The 23,738-nt window shown below is 50.5% G+C and overlaps 1 protein-coding gene across 1 annotated transcript in view; it reads left to right on the forward strand.

Annotated features, from left to right (window-relative positions):
• Positions 1-23,738, forward strand: part of Rptor (regulatory associated protein of MTOR complex 1) — a 332,581-nt gene that overhangs the window by 147,168 nt on the left and 161,675 nt on the right. Inside the window, exon 6 of the mRNA XM_071604063.1 lies at positions 11,244-11,390. Within this exon, the coding sequence (XP_071460164.1) occupies positions 11,244-11,390 (147 nt within the window). The remainder of the gene's footprint in view (positions 1-11,243; positions 11,391-23,738) is intronic.

The following is a 23,738-nucleotide window of genomic DNA, read 5'->3' on the forward strand; positions in this document are numbered from 1 at the left end:
TTTCCTCTGTATACAGGAAAAGCTGGAGGTAGCCCAGCTCTTCTTTTGGTTCCCGAGAGTGGCTGCAGCCTGCAAGGTGTGTGCAGTTTTAAAGAGTACCTAGAATGGACCCCGCTGTGTGTATTTAGTTCTCACACGTGTGCTTATGTGTGTACGTGCACAGGGGGCTGTGTGTGTCATGTGTAGGCTAGTGTGAGCTTCTGTTACTGTAAGGAGAGCTGAGACAGTCAACTCAAAAAGAAGATTTCTTTTGGCTCACAGTTTTGGGGGCTTCATTCCTTAACAGATTATCCTGTTATCTCGGCATGTAGTGTTTTGTGGGCACCATGCCTCAAGGTGGAGCGAGTGGCAGAAGGAGGCCTGTTCACCTTGTGGCTGGGAATGAAAGAGAGGAAGAGACCAGGGTCCCAGGGCTCCCTTGGAAGGTACATCCCCAGGGTTCTCAAACCTCCCACTGGACCCCCTCTTGAAGACTCCATCACTTCCCGGTAGCACCGCTCTGGGGAGCAGGCCTTTAACACATGGGCCTCTGGAGGCCTTCCAGGTCCAGACTTTAGCAGTTAAGGACCTGGTATCCTGTGAACCTCTGGCCCATGAGTAGGACTTGAACATTGATTCTGGGCGGGATTTGACCTCTTCATAAGCCCATTCCTTGGATGAGACTTTCTCTTAAATGTGTGATATTTAATTTTGTGCTTTTAAAAAAAATAAATTTGCCATGCACTGGTGAGTTCTGCTTGCTGCTGTGTTGTGCAGATGACTCATGTCTAGCACAGCTTCCTTTTCCAGCTCGGCTCACATGGTCCATGCTGTGGTCCACGCTGTGGTGCGCTGCTCTCATTAATTTCCCGTCACAAAGACCCTCAGGCGAGGATTCCCCTGGGGTGTTCCACAACTTACGGAGCCATTCTTCTAGTGGTGGGCAGTGGGGTTATTTCTAGTTTTATTTCCATTACAAAAAAACCTACATTGGGGCTGGGATGTGGCTCAAGCGGTAGCGCGCTCGCCTGGCATGCGTGCGGCCCGGGTTCGATCCTCAGCACCACATACAAAGATGTTGTGTCCGCCGATAACTGAAAAATAAATATTAAAATTATTTCTCTCTCTCTCTCCCCCTCTCTCATTCTCTCTTCAAAAAAAAAATTAAAAAAAAAAAACAAAAAAACCCTACATTTTTGCGCTAAAGTGGGGTTCAAAGAAGAGATAGGAAGAAGGGCAAAAGAAGTGCCTGTGGTCTGTGGCTGTCCTGGGAAATGCAGTGCTTAGGGAAACGTGCCAGGAGGAGTTGGTTGGGGGGTTCTCAGCTGGGGTGGCCTGGACGCAGACCCGCTGAGGCCACCTCTGTGTAGGCTGGTTGAGAGCCACAGTGGGAGGACTGCTGCCACTTAGCCCAAGGAAGAGTCAGCGTGGAACCTGGAGCTCGTGGGGCCGGGCCACTCAGCGTGCTGTGTTGAAACAAGGGCGCTTTAAAGAGTGCCGAATCTTCCTTCAACACTCAAGGCTGGTATATATGAGAGATTTTGTCCTTTTTTATTGACCTCAGCAGTCAGTTTCCGGAGCACATTGTGTGGTTAGGGTTAGGATTGTGCAGGTGGACAGGGCCTTGTGTGGCCCCAAACTCAGCGTTTTCTGGCAGCACTGTCACCATTTGGAAAACCTCCAAACTGACGATGCCCAAGGCCTGGGTCCTGCCGTTCCTGTGGTTGCCAGGGACCCCTAACCCTGCAGTCATGGTGTTCCTACATTGAAGATGGGTCTGTTTCCTGCTGGTCCCTTTCAGTCTTCCCATCCCCTATGAGTCAGGAATCTGGTTTCCCTGCCCTTGGCTCTGCGCGTGGGCACGGGAAAGCCTCCGTGAGTTCAGACCACTGAGCTGCCTTCTGGGGGCTTGGAGGAACTGTTGGATGGCCACCCGTTGATGGGACCTGTTGGAAAAGGCAGAGGTCTTTCCTGTGTAGCCTCAGGTAAGGAGACGTGCAAAGGCCACGGAAGATATACTGCCCAAAGACTGAAATTTTTGTCATGCAGCAACATAGATGGAACGGAGGACATTGTGTTGAGTGAAATAAGCCAGGAACATAAATGCAAGTCTCGCTCCTAGACTCCTCTCCCCTCTCGGACGCCGACACCTTCCTCAGAACCTCGCTCAGATACCACTTCCACCCCTAGACCACCTTCCTGTCCTGGCCAGGCCTACATGGGCCCCAGGAGTCCTTACTCCCTGCTTTGTCCTGATCATGTTGCTGACCTGCCCTGCAGTCCCCAACCAGACCGGAGCACCCCATGACCAGGATATTGCATGGCCCTATCTGCTCCAGTTCTGGGCTTATTACAGGACAAATGAAGGGCTGCATGAGGAGTTGGCCGGAGTTACAACCAGCCACGTTGGGGCAGAAGGCATGGAGGAAGTTGGTGAGGTGGGTGAATGGCAGATGGTCACCTGTAGCCGGGAGTGCACCGCTGAGGTCAAACAGCCCACGTGGTGCCACTCTGACCTCAGTTCCTCTGGGCAACTTGCTAGGCCTTTCTGACCCTTGGGCCCTTCCTTTGTGGAATGGGCAATGATAGGGTCATGATACGTGGAAAACACGGTTTCTGTAGAACTCATATAACGTTTTTGTGGGCACGGGAAATGTTGTGTGGCAATGTCATCATCACCATCAAGATTAAAAGACCAAGTCACGTTTATTTTATTTTTTTTCTCAGACTTTAAATTTAAGCTGTTTTAGGGCAAGAGAATGAAAAGTGACCACCTCTGCAGAGAGTGGCAGCTGCCCTGAGGGTTCGTAACTGCAGGGTTAGGCAGTTACTGATTGGACCTGAGTCATCCCCCAGAAACTCCTGTTAATGCAGGATTGTTCAGAGGTGAGGTCATCTGAGTGGGAAAGAGAGCCATGACCTAATCAGTCCATCCTAGTATGGGAGGTAACTTGTGGGAGGCAAACTAGCGCATGACTGGGTCTGACTCTCGTGCTGAGCCGTGTGGCATCCGGCGGTCATGCAGCTGGATAGCCCCGGTCTTCTGGTCTTCTAGGGCTCCAGCGACTGTGTCTTCGTGCATGAGTGTGCCTTCCTACATCCCCATGGGTGGAGCTGTGCTCACCTGTTCCTTTGTAATATTACCCCTTGCCCTGTTTGGGATAGAATGTTCCATGGAAGCACCTTTTGTGTGTCCCCTTCTCTTACTCTGCCTTTGGGGTGGCCTTCCTAGATGTCAGTCAACCTGCTGACAGCAGACATCATGAAGCTAGACTCAACCCCCCGAAACCTGACCCCTTGCCTCATTTGAATAGCTTCTCCTCAATAATAGGGGTCAGCACGTGTGGGCGCTCGCTCGCTCGCTCGCTCTCTCTCTCTCTCTCCCCGGGCCCTTAAGGTCAGAGGAGCCATCACAGCACCCCTAAAGAAAAAAGGTATTTCTGTCTCTTGTGTGGTTATTTTGCACAGCTCACTTAGCCCAGTTCCCCTGGAGTGACCCCTGAGTGTTTTAGTCACATGCCACCCGGCAATTGGCGTCCCTGAGTGGGTAAAAGGTCTGAGTGTTTAAGCCACCGGGACAAAAGCCACAGTAACTAGCAGGTAAATGTGGCTAGAGGAGGTCCTGCCCTGGAAGAGTACTTCTTCCCTGTGGCTCCTTCCCCTCTCTCTGCTTCCCGACCCGACCCCGCCATGAGCTGAGCAGCTTTCCTCTGCTGCCCCCTCCCCGTGATGTGCTGCCACCTCAGGCCCAGAGCAGTGCAGTGGGCCGTCCATGGACTGAGGCCTCAGAAACCCGAGCCCCAAATAAGCTTTCCTCTTTCCAGGTTGTTCATTTTGGGATCTTGGTCGCAGCAACACAAAAGTTGAGGAAAATAGGCAGGTTTGAAAGCAGTAGCCTTGCATTTGATTGTCCTGCAGTACACATGAGCAGTGAGAGCCGGCGCTGCTGGCCAGTTTTTGAGGAGCAGGTCGGAGGGAAGGTTCCTAAGGAAGGAAGCAGCGAGGAGTTGTTGGAGGCAGTGGGGGTGCAGGGGAGGGGTGCAGGCTGAGGGCAGGTGCTTGACAGATGTCAAATGGGCCAGGGATGCCAAGGAGGCCGTTGGTAAGTGTTTGGAGATTTGCCTCTGCTTTCAGTCATTTCTAGAGAGGGGTTGAAATTGACACTTGATTTAAATTTTTCATGTTTGCTATTTGAAATGATTTTTGGCATATAGGAGATTTGCAGATACAGTGCCGAGCTCTTGAACCTTCACCCAGCTTCCCTGGGGTGTCTTAATGACCTCATGCAGTGACTGACTGAGGAAATGGACATCATTGCAGTCCTGTTGCCTAGACTACAGGCTGTTCGGTGACACCAGATTTCACACAGTAATCCTTTTCTGTCCTGGGATCCTTCCAGGACCCCACATTGTTTGAGTCACCTGCTCCAGTCTTCCCCAGTGTGCAACAGATGTTCAGTTATACCTGTCAAAGGTTATTACCTTGAAGAGTCCTGCTCAGGTGTCTGGAGGCGGCCCCACAGCTCAGGCTCGTCTGTATCTTCTTGTGGTTAGACTGCAGTTAGGAGTTTTGGACAGAATGACTCTGATGGGGCTCTCCCTTAGTGCACTGCGTTGGTATGGGTGGTGGTGCTCCCATTGCCGTCAGGCCACTCTGATGGCTTGGCTAAGAGGGTGCTGCAGTTTCCCAACCACAGGCTGCTGTTTTCTCCTCTGTCAGTAGGTGCCTGGGGAGGTACAGCACTGAGCGTATTCCTGCCCTCCTGTTCTAATGGACACATTCTGCTCCCCTGCTCTTCCACAGGTCTGAACTAGAATGCTCACCTATGAGAGAGTCGTTCTTCCTCCTATTACTTATTTACTTAATTATTAATGTTACTGTGGACTGATGAATATTTGTTTTATCTTTGAGTTATAATCCAATATTATCATTTTTTATTACATTCAAATTGTTCCAGCTTGGGTATGGATAGCTCTTCTGGATTGGCCCTGGTGTCAATTTTAACCCCCCCCCCCCCCACACACACACACACACCTTTTCTTTAAGGTGGTTTGATTCTCAGGTTGTCCCACATGTAGCCGGTGTGAACCCTTTTAGACTGTCACCTGTGTCCTTTTGCTATGTCTCTGTAATTCTTTGAATACTTTCTTTCTGGCCCTACACAGTGCTCCAGGGCCTCTAGTATTTTCCCTGCAATCCGCTCTGGCACCAGACATTTCAAGGATCCTGGGTCTCATTGGATTGGTGCTTAGCAAACCCTACGTGGGTTCTTGGTGTGCTCATTGCCACTGATGTGGCAGTATTGGTAGGCCTTCTTGTGGGCAGATCAGGAGCATGGACTTACAAGGACCAACCTGTGACATGCACATTCATGTGTCTTTACATGACTGCAGTATAGAATCTGAATTCTGTGGTCAAATGATAGGCAAGAAATAAGGACTGGAATAGGCTAATCTCAAGGATTTGGGGGATGCTGTTGAGAAGCTTATATTTTTTCTAGTTTTCTCTGTAATGAGACTTTTGTAATTAAAAAATAAACAGTATGTGATTTGAGGAGGCTGTTATGTGATGCCTTGAAGCAGGAATGGCCACAGATAGTGTTTTGTATTGGGAGGAAGAAGCTTAAGTTTGTAGATGGGAGGGGGTTTGGAGAGAGACCAACGAAGAAATAGAGTTTAAACTAGTGAAGTATGAGAAATGGGGAAATACCCCAAAATCAATTCCAGTCAGAGAATGTACCTTTGACTGGGCACATTGGAGGCACATGACCTTTTGGGAGACCAGGGAGCCAAGGCGGGAAAGAGGGAAGGCAAAATTCAGCCCAGGCTGCGGCCGGTGACGGGAATCTACTGTTGTCCCGTCGCTTCCTGTTGAAGTCAGTACAGGGCCGACAAGGGCGTGTTAATGCCCCCTTTTTTGCAGTAGCCACTTCTGATATACTTGGTGCTTTATTTATGTTTAGGAAAACACCACCGTAGTTGATTGTCAGGCGGGATGGTGTGCAGCTAGGTGAGCCACCTGGGGACCTGTGTTGCCAGCTTGGCCGTCTGTCCTGCAGCCCAGGTATGACAAGTACATGTCCCAAAGCAGTACTCCAGGGACTGTAGGACACTTGCATTCCTGTGGCCAGCCCTCCATGGGCCAGGCCCCCTTCCCACACAGTGGCTGCTGCTGCAGCGTCCAGGGTGCAGCTTGGGTGCTGCTGTGCTGTCCTGGCCTGTTCACCCACAGGCCACAGACTTCACCGCCACCTTCTCCATACCTTGTCCTCTTAATGTTCTGCCTGGCCCTTCCTTCAGGGTGCCTTGTTGGTGACAGGCTGTGCCCTCTTGTGACCATCTTTTTGCAAAAGCCAGGCATATGAGGCACCTTACCTTTTGTCTTCTACTCTGTACTTTAAAGGAAGGGAACTCTCACATTGCATCTCTAAGCCAGAACCCAGCGTCTCCCTTCACCACAAACCCATAGGCTGTGGCAGTGCATGAGGCTCCGGGCTCACAGAAGCAGCTGGCCCAGCCGCGGTCAGGAGGCATCCGCCTATGAGGGAGGTGGTACTGGCTGGGCCTTTGTGGAACGGCAATGTTTGTGGTTGGCAGGGTCTGCAGTGGCTGTCTGATGAATCAAGTGGGCTTTTTTTTCTTCTGATGTTTAATATAACCTGACAGATAAAGTGGATTTTAATGAATAAATTATCTAAAACCCATTTCTGTTTCTTTGTTTGAAATAAAAAAATGGCCTTAATATGTTTTTCAAGAGAAAGGAAAGAAGCTTTGATTAGAAATTCTCTGCACTTTCAGTTTTTTTTTTTTTTTTGGGGGGGGGGTGGTGTAGAAGCAGGCCTTCAACGTGCGCAGGGCTTTGTATGCTCAGGCTTGTCTGCATGGGACAGTTCAGTGCCACGGGAAGAGTCCGTAGACAGAGAGACAGTTGGCTGCAGATGTGTTTCCTCTGCTCACACCTGCCTCTGCAGGCTCCTCCTGCAGAGCTGGGGCTTTAACTCGCCACTGCCCTTTGCTGGTTTGTAAGGCCGTAACTCTGGCCTGGAGCTTGACAGACTACCCAGGACCATCCCGAGGTGGGAAGTGAGGCCCACAGGCTCCTGTTCTAATAAGCAGTAGCTCTCAAAGGTCATTTTCCTTACTGCAATTTAATGGAGTTGATTTCATACTCCCTGAGGGGTATCAACTTCCAAAGTGATGCAATCTTTCCAAACTTAACATATGCAGCTCAAGTATTAAATGAAATTGTCTCCCTTCCTCGGTACCAGTTCCCATCCAGGCAGAATTTCTCCTCAGGAGACATTCGGCACCATCTGGAGACCTTTTTGATTATCATACTGGGCAGGGAATAGGTGGCTCTGGCTTGAGGTGTGTAAAGCCGAGGGTTGCTGCTGGACCAGGTGCAGCACACAGCACACATTCCACAGAGTTATATGGCCCTCCACAGTGCCGCAGAGAAGAGATGCTGTCCAGGAAGTGGCCACAGAAGCTTTTCCTTCTGGGCTACCACATACCATGCAGGCATCTGTTTAGCCCTCTGTGGGGCATTCTGGTGGTGGGATGTGACAGAAGACCCTCACGTTTCAAGTCATGAGGCCAAGGCCCAAGTGGAAGGTTGGTGGCTGCAGCCCAGGTGCCACTGGGCAGTGGGATCCACCTGGAGCCCATACTCAGCTGCCAGTGGATTACGGAGGATGAAAAGACAGTCATAAATGGTTTTCCTAATGTATCAGTATTTCATTAATGAGTTGCCTTGATTAACTTTGTGCCTAGATTTTGGCAAAATTAAAAAATAGACTTGTTTTGTTTCATTCTTTCCTACCTGTGGGACCTGTGCACTTTCACCTGGAAGGCAGCGACTATGACAGCATCTCTCACGTCACTACAGTTGCAGGGATGGCACTGCTGCCAGCAGGGTCAGGGACCCAGAGGGTGAGCTGTGTTCAAAATCTTCCTGGTCCTGAAACTTCGTGGGGGGTGCATGAACAGCGCAGTTTTCGGCAGAGACAAATGTGCCCTCTCCAGGATGCGGGCGCCATCTTTCTCCTGTAGTGTAGGGGCCCTGCCCAACTAGAGGGTACATCTTGGCCCCAACCCAGGGAGACCTCAAGGCGTCCTGCTGGCTGGTTCAGGGCCTGTCTGATGTGGCGCTTGCTAATGTCCTCCCATTTGCAGGAACTATAGCCTTGGGCCCTAAGAGGGGAGGGCGGGAGGGCTGTTGCTGAGAGCAGCTCCCTCTGAGCCTTGGAGCTCCGGCATCACAGAGGTATGAAGGGAGGCTTGACCTCCCCCAGGAACGGCCCGTGTTGGGTTTAGTGTTCACTCTTGTAGCCCATCTGTGACCCCTTGCTGCATTCCACGGCATGAAGTGGGCTCAGGAGGTGGCAGCTTGGTGCTTTACATTCATGGCTCCTCTTATCCTTTATACAGCATGAGCCCATGTGACAATCTATGATGTTCTAAGACTTACATTTTAAATAAGCCTCTGATGTCTTTCCATGTGAGTGCTTATGAAAATAACCTCAGTCTATAATGTGGCATAATATTTCCCATATGGATGTATGGACCCTACTTTGCCTGTTGATCCTTTTTTTATTTGAAACAAAGTCTCCATACCTCTCAGGCTGCCCTCAAGCTCCCATCCACAGGGTCCTCCTCCCTCTGACTCCCAGTAGCTGAGACTGCAGGTGCCCCATTCCCTGAGGACCTGTTGGTTCCTTGTATTGGATATGCTGGGATCCAGGATGGGCTCCAGGTTCAGCCACTCTATTAGGGGATTCTCTTTGAGATGTAAAGTAGAATTTGATGTGTTTCCCTGTTACAGCCCCGTAGACTGTTTGGGGCCAGGTTCCCTCCACTCCCAGCTCTCCTGGCCCTTAGCTGTGGTCCTTTTCAAGGTCAGTATTGGTTCCCCACGTCCACATCCCAGCAGAGTGGGGGCTTTGAGGGTATATAATGTGGGCATTTCACTTTTGGTCATGTGCCGTTGCTGAAAATTTGGTTACTCGGATGGATTTAGCTGCAAAGGAATCTGAACAACGTGTTCAACTAAGATTCTTGGTAAAGCAGAGGGAGAAAACAGACACCAGATAGCAGTGTCTGTCACAGTGGCATCAGGTACACACGCCATCATCCCTGTAGGAGGAAGTATGTGTGTGTACACTAGTGCTCCTGCGGGGCGGAGCACAGAAGTGGTCAAATCAAAGTCCACTTAAAACTTTTATCAGCGCTGCAAAACTGGCTTCCAGAAAAGCTTCACGCCCTGTTCAGCAGATGCTTTCACCGTGCGGTATCATTTGTCCTTTTCTTTCTGGCTTACTATATGAGAACACGTAGAATAGGACGGACTAACAGACTGTAACTGCAGTTTGCACTTCCGTGGTCGCCCAGCAGCACGACACTGCTGACACTGCTGGTCGTGGTGGACTCTCTCTTGTGTGAGCTGCCTGTTGGGTCTTTGCCTGAGGGTTTGGCCTTTGCTGTTGTTTTGGCTTTGTTGATCTGCAGCAGCAGCATCTGTGCACACCTTCCAGATATAAATTCTCTCACTTCTGTGTCCATTTTCTTCTGTAATTGCCAGTCATTGGTATGTGTTTTTATCAGGATTATATAATTTTTGTCTTATTGTATCTGTTGGTCTTTTTCTTTAAGACTTTTATTTTTTTTAACTTGTTTAAGAATGTTTTTCTTACACCAAAATAAGTAAAAACCTTTGTTTTTTCAGTTGGTCTCTAACCTACCGTGCTCTGGGGTGAGTCAGAGATGGCAGTATCCCACCAGCTCGACTTACTGGCATCACTCATTGAATTGTTTGCTCTTCCTGTGCTGATTTAAAATGCCACCCTCGTTACAGTTATGTATGTGTGTCTGTTTCTGGGCCTTCTCTTCTGTTGACTTGTTTGTCTCACCCTCGCTGGTGCCAGCCTGTAATCACCATACATTTATAGTCTGTTTAATGTCGGTGGTGCAAGTCTGTATTCATTATTCTTTATTAAAGCTTTTTTTCTAATCTTGTGCATTTCTCTTCTGCACTCACTTTAGAATCATCTTCTCAAGTTCCATTAAATGAAGAACCTCACGGGTGTTTTGATGGTCTGTGTTGACGGTGTAGATTTCTCACGGGAAGGTGGGCGTCTCTAGACCCCTTCAGGGAGAGTTTTTTTTAGAGAGGACATTCCCAGTTGTTCTCCTACAGAGTGCAGCACTGTGAACTGTGCACAGGGGACATTGTCCCCAGAGGAGACGGCAGTGTGAGCAGCCGGCCTCTGTTGGTGGCTCATGTTGTCCTCCTGTTGGGGAGCTACTGCACACCTGGTGCTTTCTGCGCATTTGGGCAGCTTCTGGGGCTACCTCCTGGTCACATTTCCCCAGGCCTTGCCTGGCCTTCCTGTCGAGCCATGGACAACCCTATAGGTAGCATCAGAAGCCATATTTATGCTCAGCTCCTGGGAAGAAAACTCGCCTTTAAGTGTGTAGAATTTTATTTCTGCCAAAGCTTTGTCACAGACGCTATTGACGTCCAAGAAAGGCAGGCAAGTAAAGGCACTCAGCGAGAAGCACTGCCCTACGATGCCACTAAGGTGCACGTCCTGCTTCTTCAGTGAGATGAGGCGTTCCCCTCTGTGCGTACAGTGTCACAGACCTCTCCAGGGGACACTGCAGTGTCTGGCAACAGGGTCTCACTTAGCCAATTAGTGTTCATAGGTTATCACTTCTGTGATTTGGGAGTGAAAGTGCAGGGCCAAACCCACTGTGTCCCTTTGAGGAAGTCACCAAGAGGCTGAAATGCTTTTGGGCCTCAGTGAAATCATACAGCTCCTCAGACTTCCCTTTTCACACCGGAGGCGTATGTGACGGGAGCAGAGGGCAGCTGCAGAGAGAAAGGGCCAGCTGCAGCGTGGTGCATGGCGGCACACACACACATCCTGCACATTGAGTGATGCCTGGGGGACACATGGAGGGATGTGGCGGGCATGAGCACATCTCCTAAGGTTCAGCAAGCAGCTTAGGCAGGGACCTACAGAGCAGCAGTAGGGTTGCAGATGTGGACAGCTGCCCAGCCCTTGGCACTGCTGGAGTCAGTGCCCTTGTGGAGTCTGGAGGAGTCTGGTCTGCTGTCACCTGTTGTTTGGTATGAATGGTTACTGGGGGAAGTCTGCCCACCAGCTGGCGCAGCCTGTTGTGCCTTCTCTGTCGCACAGGAGCTGGCAGCAGCCCAAGAGCTGGGGACGCACATCTAACCAGTGCTCTTTCTTTGTTTTTCAGAACTACACTCAGTATATCCCTCTGTCTATATACGACCTGCAAACCTGGATGGGCAGCCCATCTATTTTTGTCTATGACTGCTCCAACGCTGGCCTGATCGTCAAGTCCTTCAAGCAGTTTGCTCTGCAGAGGGAGCAGGAGCTGGAGGTGAGGGTTCTCCCGCCCAGGGTGTGGCTGGTGGGAAGCTGGGAATGTTGGGCATCTTTGAATCAGGTGGCGTTCTAGAGCTGAGGGCTCCAGAACTGGGGCTGTGGGTGGCGTATGTGGATGGGCCTATCTTTCTTTCTACTTGGCCTCATTTCTAATTGAAGCAGTAATTAAGCAATAACATTAATAGAGCCCATTTGTGCTGTAGCAGTCTTCACCTTTCAGATACCATCAAGATGGTACAGATGCTTCTGATTTTGGAGAAATGGACCCGTCTCTTCAGTTTCAGCCTTATTGCTGCGCTGTCTTTGTTATTGTCCAACTTATTTTCCCTTTAAACCAAACCCACCAAGCTAAATGGTTGAAACTCAAATAGCTTCCACTGGTAGCTCCTATGGAGGGGCTGGAGAGCCTGTGTGGTGCTGGGCTAATGGAGTGATATTTGTTCTGATTGTTTTAATTAATATTTGACACTTGAATTAAATGGTGGATTCTAAAGAGAAGCCGAAGAGGCTGTTTCAATTAAGAGGCTTCTATCCCATTACCCAAGCAGGAGTGTCAGAATAAAATAGCCCTCAGCCCCGGGGGCGTCACGAATTCTGATTGGTTGCAGTGCAGGAAATTCTCCATCCAGGAACAAAAAATAGCCTTTGGTATGTTTCCTCAAGACTTTTTGGGTCCATTCAATTTTAACGTATTGTTATGTTTTTCACATTTCATCAGAGGATAATGCTGAGGGATTCAGCAACAAAATTTGAAATTCTATTTGGTAGAACTCTAAGTTAACATGTCTGCAGTTTAATATTTTATGTGTGTAAATGAAGTCCTCAGGCAGAACATTGCATAGGAGTGACTGATAAATATAATGCCCTTTATCCTTGAAAATTGAACCGGGAGCCACAGGTTTGTTTGCTGGCTTCTTTGTTTGTTTTGCATTCTGTAAAAAGAGAAGGGAAAGATCAAGTTTCCTTTCACCAAATTTTTACCCTATTCTCAGGCATCTTGTCTGTGTTTACCCAGGGGTGGGTGATACAGAAACACCCAAAGCACTAAGAGGCCATGTGCATCTGCTCACATCAAGTAATAAACATAGCAAAAACGATTTTTTTTTTGCATTTGTAATATGTCAATAAATATGCCAAAGAATCCTGGCTGATTTCTGCATTCCATGTCTGAGTGGCGGAGTGGCTGAGGGAAGGGTAGCTGATTGAGCGGTGGAGCGCAGACCCCACCCCGTCCTGCAGAAGGCGCACCTTGCTGGCTTGGCCCAGCAAAACTCTGCTTGCAGCACGTGGGGTGTCTGTGTGTGTCCTATATGTTGCCAGGATTAATCAGCCTAAGATGCTATATACCTCATTGCGTGCAGCAAAAAGGTTTGCATGTGTCTTTTTTGGAAAGTTTTATTTAGTCGCCTCATCCTTCATGAAGTAGATCAAAAGGAATAACAGGTCCGCTGGGGTGGCAAGGGCAAGGCAGCAATGCTGGGCTTCGAGTCTTACAGTTAGCTCTACGTTCTGACTTTACTCTTTGTGTGACCACAGTGTGGGTCAGTCTGAGTGTCTCTGTCACACTTGCCGGTAATGGCCATCATTCAGTTTGTCTCTTCAGAAACAGTGGAGATTGAAGTGATGAATCTGGCTCCCAGCTAACATCGTAGCGTTTGTTTTAGTCCTTTTACCATCTGCTGTAGAAACAGCGATCCCACATGGCTTGTGAGGGACATTCTTATCCTCTGCAGCTAGCCGATTTCTTTGTCAATTTACAATATATTTTAATACTTTTTGTTGTATAACATGTGACCTGAGCGAAATTGGCAAGTGAGTGGTTTGTGTCAGTGTGTAGAAACCACAGAGTCTTGCTGCTGTTCTCTTGGTTTGTACCAGGATGAGAGAGACGCACTTCCCTGTGCTTTCTGTCTTTGTGGCAGCCCAGATTGCGTGGGGATCTACCTGTGCATAAAAGAGGATGAGGAGGATAAAAACTGGTTAATATAATGCAAGAAAAAGGTTAGTTGGACCAGAAAGCCTCTGAGAAATAAATTAGCACACACCCAAATAAGAGTGGCATCAGTTTTCAGGGCTGATTTCTAGCCTCTGTCCTGCTGGGGGCACCATGCTTGTCCCGGGACTGTGGGTGGCCGCGCCGGGTGCCCCTCCCTGCAGGAACACTGGCATGAAGCACGCCGGGCCTAGCTGCACACAGCTGCGACTTCAACACAGAAAGTTCCTACCTGTCACTCAGGAATCTTCCTTATATTTTTCATCATGTCATATTATTTTGTCATTTAAAAATTAAAATCTTCAAGTCTCTTTGCTTTTCAATAATCTTTTGTAAGTAAGCATTTTTACCAAATTAGTATATGCCATGGTTTAAAACAAATCAAATGGTCAGAAGGTTTATTTATAATGGAAAAGTAGGCCCTAGCCCCAGAGCCTGGCCCCATCACTCTGGCTGGGCTCTGTTGCTACAGGGCGCCACTGCCAGCCCTTCTCCCCATGGCTGAGGTAGCACAGCACACTGCTGTTCCTCATCACCTGTTTTAGGCTCCCACGGGCATCTGCCGTGACACACCGACTCAGGGGCCACCAGGGACTTGCCTCTAAGCACTGGAGAGATGGGGCTGGATTCCGGTAGTGAAGACTCAAGCAAAAGCATACTTAGTGTGTCATAGTCTCCATTCCTGTCTCTCCTGCCGCCCAGGACAGCGCTGCGCTTGGGCTCTGAGGGCTCCGAGTGCTCGGCGCGCTCAGCGCTTCCTCCTGTTTGCGTTAGCAGTAGCTCATGCCTTTTACTTTCCAGGCCTCTTGCTTTCCTTTGCCTCATCTTTCCAGCTCTCGTCTTCTGTGCTCTTTCTTTTGTAATCACTTTCTGTTCTCTGGCTGTCATCAAACCCTCTGTGCCTGGTGCTTGGTAACTGGTGTCTGCTCGTGTCCACGCAGACGTCTGTGGAGTGAGTGGCTGGATAAGGTGCTGCAGTTCCCAGTTTTATAAGAGTTGTGTTCCTGGGGATGGACTCTCCAGAATTACAGATCTTTAACACATCCTGCCTCTCCAGCTTTTCAAGGGTAGCATCAAATCTTGAAACATGCCTTCCTCAAGGTCCCTGTGTCCCAGACCTTTGCTGCTGTGGCCACCACCACCAATGGCTGTTCACGGCCTGCCCTCGCTGCTGTCCTGCTCTCCTGGATACATCCACTGTGCTCTGGACACATGACTTCCTCTTTCTGGTGCTCTCCTTTATTCTTCCAGGGCACATCCTCAAGTTCCAGCCTAGAAAGGAGTGATAACAGACTACTTCAGGCTCAAGCATTTGCCTTGGAACAGCCTTCAGCTGTAAGCAGTGAAAAACGCACTATTAGTTTTTCAACAGCAGTTTGCCTCTTTCACTAATAGGATCTCTGAGGCACACGAGTGACTTGTTCAGTAGTGCCTCGTGGACCAGACTGCAGCACCTTCTGCTCCACGTCCTTCTCCATTTGATGCTCTCACCCCTTTGCTACCCCCTGCCCACCTCGGCTCCAGGCATTTCGTCTGTGTGTGGTGGGAAGGAGTGGGGAAGCCAGTGCTGGCCCCAGCTGCCTCCTTTGTGAGAAGGTGAATGTAGGCTTTCTTCTAGACCTCCTTGTCTGCACCTGGTCCCCCAGGTAGGAGGGTAGAAAAGGGAATGGAGTTGGCACTGGCCCTGGATTACCTGGTGAGGAATGGCCACCACATGGGGTGTATAAGCTTTCATCTCTACACATTATTAATGGGGTATACATGGACATTTGGGCTGTTTCACCCGTAAATCTGTCGTACTCTTGATATTGCTGGGAATGTGTAAAAACCTGCCAGCTGCCCTCATTGTAGCTGTGTCCAAGAATCCAAAGGCGCTACTGCCGCCTGCACCAGAGGAGTGTGTGGAGGGGCTGGAGGGGAAGAGAGTCGAGAGCCTTCCTGCAGCCTTCCTCGGGCGTGAAGTGTTGGTCTGTAAGCCACAGAGGAAGGCTGGGGGGAGGGCAAGCCGCCCTCCCCGAGTGGTCTTCCGAGTCCTCGTCACTTCTGCTTCCATAGGGAGCTCCTGGGGCTGTCCCCTCACATCCACAGGAGACAGCTGGGCAGCTAGGGTTGGGTCTGCACAAGGTGTCCCTCTCTGCTGTTGGAGGCAAGTGAGGAGGTTGGCTAGTAGCAGAGGACCACGGTGCCTTTCTTCACACAGATGGAGTGAGCACAGCTCTGCCCCCGTCAGACCCGGTCCCGAGCACCACCATCCTCATTGGGTCCAGGACTGATGTGTGGATAGCTCCTGGAGGTGGCCCTGCAGGGCCTGGGGAAGTTCTGCAGAGAACAGAACCCTGCTGTGGAAGAGCCTTTCACTGCCCTTGGGCAGTCAGGACTCTCCTGCGCCCACGGCTCGGCTCTCCTCGTGTGGCCCCCACACACTCTGCGTTCTGTGGGATGCATTCGGACGCTGTCTAATGCTCATCCAGGGTCCAGCCTGCAGCTCAAGAGCGCTGATGGTTGCTGGTCTTCCTGGCAGGCTCAGGCTGGACTCTGCAGCCTGTTGTCCTCTTGGACATCCTGGGTGTGAGCCGACAGGTGACGCAGTCTCCTCCTTGCTGCTGTTCACAACTAGCGATCCTGATGAGAGTGCCTGCAGTGTGCAGTCTCCTCGGGAGGCACCGGACCGAGGCCTTGGTGTTCAGTGCCGCGGCTGCTCTGCACTGCGTTGCCATGGGACTGTGCCAGGACGGCGACCACTATGCAGTTAGCACTGCCGCCTCGCAAGGCCTGCCTGAGGTTCTGAGAGCTACGTTCGTCCTAGTCACCCACTAGGGGTGCGCTTCCCAGTTGGCATCTCTGTGTGCTGGGTTTACAGGGCAGGGCCCCCGTGTAGCCCTGCTGGACTCCAGCCTCTCCTGGCTCCGCCATGGAAGCCCCGTTTTCACGCCCTCCGCCCTTGCTCTTCTCGTGCCCCAGGTGGTCATTTGTGGGCGGTAGGGAAGTGAGCCGCTTGGTTATGTGATATCCTCATTCTCTTCTTTAATTTTTAGTGGTATTGATATTTTGGTTTTAAAAAAGATGTCCTCCACTCTTTTGAGTTATCCGTTTTCTCCAGTATTTAACAATTCATTCAGATTCTTCCATTCTGGAGGCTTGTTGGTGTGTGAGGAGAAACAAACCTTCCATCACTGCCTATCCCTCAGAGGCCACTTGTGAAAGGCAGCTGTGCTGGCTGTGGCCTGGGACTCAGCCTCAGGGTGCCACGAGAAGCACTTATGTAGAACTTTCCAGATCTCCTCCGACCCTTGGGATTTCCTCATGAGAGTCCGAGTCTGGGAGAAGCACTGCATCTGGGAACAGGGAGTAGACGGGGCAGAGCCCCACTTGTGCTTAGCACGCAGCTAAAATCTGCTGACTCAGCAATGCTTGGAGCAGGGAAATCATTCGGGCAGTGTGTGGATGCTCCCTGGGTGCGGGCATTGCTGGGAGGAGGGAGAAGCCAGGTGACCATGACTGGAGGAGATGGTTCTGGGACTGGGTGGTGGCAGAGGTGGAGGCCATATGTGCCTCTGGGGTGCTTCTGCAAAGCAGACTGATGTACTTACTGATAGATGCAGGGTATGAGAACAGATTTGGGTTAAGGGCAACCCCTGGTGTTGTGGCACAGGCTTCTCCCTCCTCCCAGCTCTGCCCGCACACCATAGGCACTCTCATCAGGATCGCTAGTTGTGAAGCCACCATTTCCTGAGTTGGGACGACCAGGCTGGGGCTAGAGGAAGGTGGGTGTGGGTGTGAGGGCCCTGCCCTGGCCACGCAGGGGGGCTCTGGAAGGCGTTAGAGGTTTCCCTGTGTAGACTGTGGCCCTAGCTGCTGTGAAGTGACTGGAGAGGAGAGTTCGGCCTGTGCCCCAGTTCTCTGCTGGCCGGAAGCAGGCAGGAAGACAGGGCAGTGTCTCTGGGGGAGGGCGAGGGAGGTCCCAGTCACAGGGAGTCAGCCGGTGTGTGGGTGCCGAGAAATGCGAGGCGAGGGCTGAGGTGGGCCTGCTGCACAGGGCGGGCCCAGAGGCTTGGCCTGGGCTTTCCAGCGCAGGTGGGGATCACGAATGGCTGTGAGGCTACTAGAGGGAATGGGAAATGGACACGTGGTGACACCCAGGGCCAGCTGTACTCTGGCAGAGTGGGGAGCGGGTGTGGTCCTGAAGTTGGTGTGAGAGGTTAGCAGGAGCCAGGACATGAAGGGGAATGTGGAGGAGCGTGGTCAGTGGTCATCAGGAGGGGAGGTGGTGCCTGAGGCAGAGTCCACAGCCGGAAGGAGGTGAAGACAGACAGCCAGCACAGGAGGCACAGGTGTGCACACACACGTAAAAACATACTCCACGCACACTCACACACCACATGTATAAACACAAACAGTAATTCACATGTAACACTTCAGCACAGGCATGCACTCGTACTCGTGTAACCTCCACACGTACCGCTTGCACATGTGTTTCATGCTGTGCGGTAGCATGTGCCTGCTGCATCCAGCTTGCCCCTCCCTGGTTGCGGTCTCAGAGGTGGAGCCAGAGCACGGGGCTGGATCTGGTCTTCAGTTGGGCTTGAGAACCTGGGGAACAGGTGCCGTCATGCTGGCTGTGGAAGTCGTCCAGGCGTCTCCCTTCCACTGGCTAATAGAAATGGAAACGTCCTGTGCTCCTGTTACTCTCTGAAGCAGCCAGGACTCCATGACTGGGCTCATTTTGTTAACTTGGCGGAGACATAGTGGGCGATGGACAGCATGCTTCCATGCGGTTGAAACAAGCTGATCAACTCAGAAATGCAAGAAACGGACTCATGTGCTAGTGCATGTCGAGCATGATCCCAGGCAAGGAGAGGTGGCCCCTGCCCCCAAGAGCGTCCTTGCCTGGCAGGAGGGGATGCCCCTTTGGATTATCCCAGCACACAGGCACAATGCCCTGGATGGGGTGGCCAGGGGCTCTCTCAGATTTCCAGTGAGCAGGCAGAGAAGCTGTGAGGACCAAGGGAGGCTTGGTCCTCACAAGGTGACATCTGCTCTGAATCTTATAACAGAAAAGACCTGTGTATGGATAGGAAGGGCTTTTGAGAGAGAAGGTGGAGTGCAAGGAAAGGCCAGGGTACCGAGCTGCTTGAGATGGGGCAGTCCACAGCACCTCACAGTGCGTCCTGTACCCACCTGGACCATGTCCGCACAGTCCTAGAGCAGGTCTTCAACAGCACCACTGGCTCCGCCTGTGTGATCCAGGGGCTGGCCTGTCCCCTGGTGAGCACCCTCTCTTGCTGGTGCAAACCCAGCTTCAGGGCTCTCTGAAAAGGAATTTTCTGATTGTAACTTTCAGACCATGAACATGCAGCACAGAAACCTCCCAGCTCTCACCCAGGAGAGAGGGGCTTCATTGCTAATGTACCCAGGCTTTAGAGCAGGGTGGGAGCCCCGGCAGTACCCTTCACCCTGACTAGCTGGCACCTCACAGTGCAAGACGACTGTGGTGCCTTCCAGAGCCTCTTCCTGACAAACAGGGCTGTGGAACACTAAGCACTGCTTCTTAGTTGTTGACTCGGGGTAAGAGCAGTCAGGAGTGGAGTTTGTTCTGATTTTAATTAGCCACCTCCACTGAGTTGTGAATAGTCATGAGCATTTAGAAGCTGTTGCGTTGCCAGCAGCTGAATGGCCTTATAGTAGTAGACAGTTCACTGGGTTGAACCCAGGATGATGGTGACACTTGCCAGTGGGCTCTACCTGGCCTTTGAAAGGCAGCGCATGGAGGCATCATCCACCAGAAGCCATCCTCGGCTCTCCGGCAGCCTCTCACAGTTCCCAAGAGTAGGTGCCACTTGATTTTTAAGTTATTGTTGAAAGCTTTATTTATACAGTGGCATGTGTTATGTATTAAAAGGACCACTGTAGTTGGGCATCTGCATTTTGGTGCAGTGTCTGTCACACACTGGGCCAGCAGCAGGGGCATCCGAGCTCATCTCTTTGAATTTTCAGACGTGCCCCGTATAACTGGCTATTGTTGAATTGAGAACAAAAGTCGCTGTTAAAAAAGAACTAAAGTATTGCCAAGATACTGATTTCAGAAATCCACGTCAGGGCTGGAGATGTGGCTTAAGCGCTAGTGCGCTCACCTGGCATGCAGGGGAGGGGGGGCTGGGTTCGATCCTCAACACCACATAAAAATAAAAAATAAAGATATTGTGTCCACCTAAAACTAAAAAAAAAAAAAAAAATTTTTTTTTAAAAAAGAAATCCATGTCAGTCTTCTGAAGTTATTTCTGCCTTCATTACCTCCTGAAGATGTCCTTTAGGAGACAGGAGCAACTCAGTGTCAGTGCCTGATTTGGACAGGAGAAATGCAGGCTCTGTGGCAGCCTGGGGCCTGTGGCCATGTCTTGTGACCCTGAGCAGCTTTGCTGCTCGCTCCTATGTGTGGGTGATGCAGCAGATGATGTCCTTGGTCCCACTGTTGCAAATCCATTAGAGTATTGTTCTGGACACTTCCCAAGTGCTCCAGAAGGCTCTGGGTTCATGAGGATGAGATTATTGTTGTTCTTGGCTTTCAGTTTCCTGGAGAAGCTTAATGGTGCACGTGCTGCTCAGCCCAGAGGCTCTGGCGTGGTGGAGCATCCATTTCTGAGCTAGTTGCCTTTACAGGTAGTGAGTCTGGCACACAGGCCTGTCTGCAAGAAATTGTGTCAATTAGAGGGTCAGTGTCTTAGATAAATGTAAAACTAGAATAGTACAGGAATTGAACAGGCTGTGGAAATGAGATTCCTCTGTACCTCTGAGGAAGCAAGACTGAAAAGTAGTGTTCTTGGTAGAGCCCTTTGCCTTGAATGTCAAGATGTTCTCAGAAAGATGCCACTGGCTCTGATGGCCTCGAGATAGAGCTGTCCTGTGCTCCGCACAGCCCAGGGTGTGCCAGGGTGATGGAATGCAACCCACTGAGCAAGACGAACAGGGGCCGTGGAGTCTAAGGCCTGTCCTGTGTGTGCCATGCAGGGTATCCCCTGCATCACAAGGTCTGCCCTCCCTGGATCACACACCCGCACTCTGCAAGGACCTTCTAAGTGGTTGGGCATCCTGAGCTTATCTCTTGATTGGCCATTTTGAACTGGAAAGCTCAATTTTTTTTTGTCAATGTATTTGGGATGAAGACGTTTTGTGTCTAATGGTCTCATATCCTCACTCAGTATCCAGAGTGTCCATAGTGTCCTGGATACTTCCCTTAGCATTGGACCAAATACCAGTGGACCGTGAGCTACACACTGAGGTGGATACACCTAACCCCAGCATCTGAACATGGGAGCTTCTCCTCTCAGCCAGATGGGACACAGGTGCCTTGGCCCTAAGGACGCTTCTCCCTCTTCATGCCACACAGGTCTGTCTGCGGTGGCTGCAGCACCTCGGTGTGGTCCTGTGCTCTGCAGCTGGCTAGGTAGAAAGGTCTGCTTCATCTCTTCAGGGAACTAGATCTCAGTGCTGTGGTGCAGTCAGGCAGCCATGGCGGAGGACATGGCAGGAGGACCTGGTGTCTGTTCCCAGCCCCATTCAGAAGGTTAACAAGGAGCCTGAGTGGAGGAAGGAAAGCTGAGACTGGGAAAGCACCCGATTTCTGCTGTGAAGATGCTTGCCTCCAGGAAAGGAAAGCAAGACTTTTGAATCTGGTGTCTGGAAAAGCGGTTGCTCCTTCTCACTTAGAGTCATTTTCCGATGACCAGAAATCATCGGTCAGCCATCTTTGCATGTCCCATGCCGAGTGGCGATTAGTAGCCTTGCTAGAATAATGCCATAGGCCAGCAGTTCCAGAAAGATGCCTTCGGGACTGTCTTTCACTCCAGGCCTACCTGTGTCCTGCTGGGCCTAGCCTTTCTGGAGCCCACTCTGGTGCGGCCCCTTGCCACCAGCCCAGATGTGTGTGCCATGGCCTCTGCCTTTGCCCCACCAGCCCTGTCTGGCCCCTGACTCAGCACTGATGAGCTTCCTGAACAGGACTAGCTGCTTTGCCCGTCCACTTCAGCTTCTGCAGCCAGAGCCCAGGAAATGCTTCCAGACATTACTGTAGCTTTCCTCATCTCTGTACTTTAAAAATACCCACTGCACCTCAGTAGCTGCAGAATCATGTGAACACACTTGGCGCCGCTGAACTTTCAACTGTGTTGGCAAAACCAGTCCTGGTTGTGAAATGAAACTGTAAAAATGATATGGTGAGAAACTGGTGCTGGGGAGAGGATCAGTTCCCCTCCCCTCCCCTTTCAGCCTTTCTCCAGGAATCCTATTTAACCATGGGTCCCTACCTTTTGAAGTGTAAATAAACACTTGGGATTCTGACTACTCCCTCTTGAAATGTAACAGATGCCTGTGAAAAGAGCCCTTTCTTCTTCTTATCTGTTTCTGTGCAAGTGCCTTATGTTAGAGACCCTGCACAAGGCCACATAGATTAGGAATTTTTTTTTTAAAGGAAAAAGCCCCAATAATAGGATGGGTCTAAGATGATGCCAAATAACCTATAAACGTTTATGTGTTGTGAGAAACTGTGGATCAGGACTCAGAATTTAGTTTTGTTTTCCTCTGGGCCAGCTGGTGTATAATAAAGTTTGGAGTTCTCCTCTCCGAGTGCGGCTTGCTGCTTCTTTTTTTTTTTAAGAAAGAGAGAGGGAGAGAGAGAGAGAGAATTTTAATATTTATTTTTTAGTTTTCGGCGGACACAACATCTTTGTTTGTATGTGGTGCTGAGGATCGAACCCGGGCCGCACGCACGCCAGGCAAGCGCGCTACCGCTTGAGCCACATCCCCAGCCCCAGCTTGCTGTTTCTTGACCAGTCTGTTTCCTGCAACAAAACTGCACATAGGGGCTGGGGCTGGGGCTCAACGGTAGAGCACTCTCCTAGCATGTGTGAGGCACTGGGTTCGATCCTTAGCACCACATAAAAATAAAAACAAATAAAAATAAAAGTATTGTGTCCAACAACAACATATATATATCCATCCTGCATGTAAAGGAGTGGACATGGGGCTAGGGGTGCAGCTCAGTGCTGGAGTGCTTACCCTGCGGGCGCGAGACCCCAAGTTCCACCTCAGCACTGGGGAAAAAATTAAATAATTAATGGCAAATTTTACATCACATGTAATTCAGTACATTCCTCCAGAAAGCACAGTTTTTCTCAGAAGGTTTGTATTGTGTCTGCTGTCGTGCACACTGGTGTCCGATTGGTACCTGGGGTTTGTGTTCCTGCAGTAGCCAGGTCACTGATGGCACTTCCAGTCTGTAGTACCTTCAGTGTAAGAAATCTGCAGTGCCACAGGCGAGGGTTACTGGCAGGAAAGCAAGGGCACATGTGCGCCCTTTTGCTAGCTGGGCACCTGGGAGCCAATGCAGCTTCGTTTGTGTGACGGAAGGGTGCCGGGTGTGCTCTTTGGAGTCTTGGAGTCCCAGGTACTTGCGTGGGCTCTAGAGGGTCCAGATGGTAACATGACACAGAGGAGCCCTAAAGCCAGCAGCAGCATGGTGGCACTCTGGTGCTCGTGCTGACCAACCTGTTAGACACTTGTATCATTTCTTTCGGCCTCCACATTTCCTCATTGCTGAAGATCTTTCAAATGGAGATAAAATGTAACCTCATGAGGATGCTGGGAAAAACCAATGAGATACTCTGTGTGAAAAGTATTTGAGAAATATTAGGAACTGTGGAACTAGAGGGACTTATTAGTTGTTAATAATTTAAGGAGCAGAAGTGTTCTTTACAACTCAGGAAACAAATGTGTGGCCATCGTGATTAAAAACCCTGCCTCCCCAACCTGTTGCACCCTCCTTAGTATTTACCATCCTTGCGGATGCTCAGTTCCTGTCCTTCTTAGAGGTCTGCTGCTATCCAAAAAAGGAATGTCATCATGTCCTGTGGTTTTTATGCCGTAAGCCCAAGAACTCACTTGAAGAACAAGCTCCTTCAAAGCTCCGGAAGCTGAATGAGCAGCATTCTGTAACACGATTCTCTGGACCCTGTTGCTGAACCATGTGGTAAATAAGTCAGTCTGTATTGGAAAGAGCCACTTTCTTGCACTAAACTTCATTTTACAGGTTTGAGATGGCTGGGTTACTGGGGCACCACGCACATAGCTCTTCACTGTGCCCAGCCCTGTCGGGCGCCATCTGGGTGTGTGTTATGTCTTGTTATGTTCAGACACCGTATTTCAGGCCAACTAGCGATAATGCAGTGCTCTCTTCAAGAACTAGTGCAGTCTTCCCGTGTCTTCTTGGTTTGCCTCTACCCTGTGGCCTGTCCCCAGCTGGACACCGTGGCAGTGCTGGGGAGGCATCAGGGTCACCTGGAACCCCCTCGCCCCCAG

The sequence above is a fragment of the Marmota flaviventris genome, chromosome 17, assembly GCF_047511675.1.
Source record: "Marmota flaviventris isolate mMarFla1 chromosome 17, mMarFla1.hap1, whole genome shotgun sequence".
NCBI classification, from domain to species: Eukaryota; Metazoa; Chordata; class Mammalia; order Rodentia; family Sciuridae; genus Marmota; species Marmota flaviventris.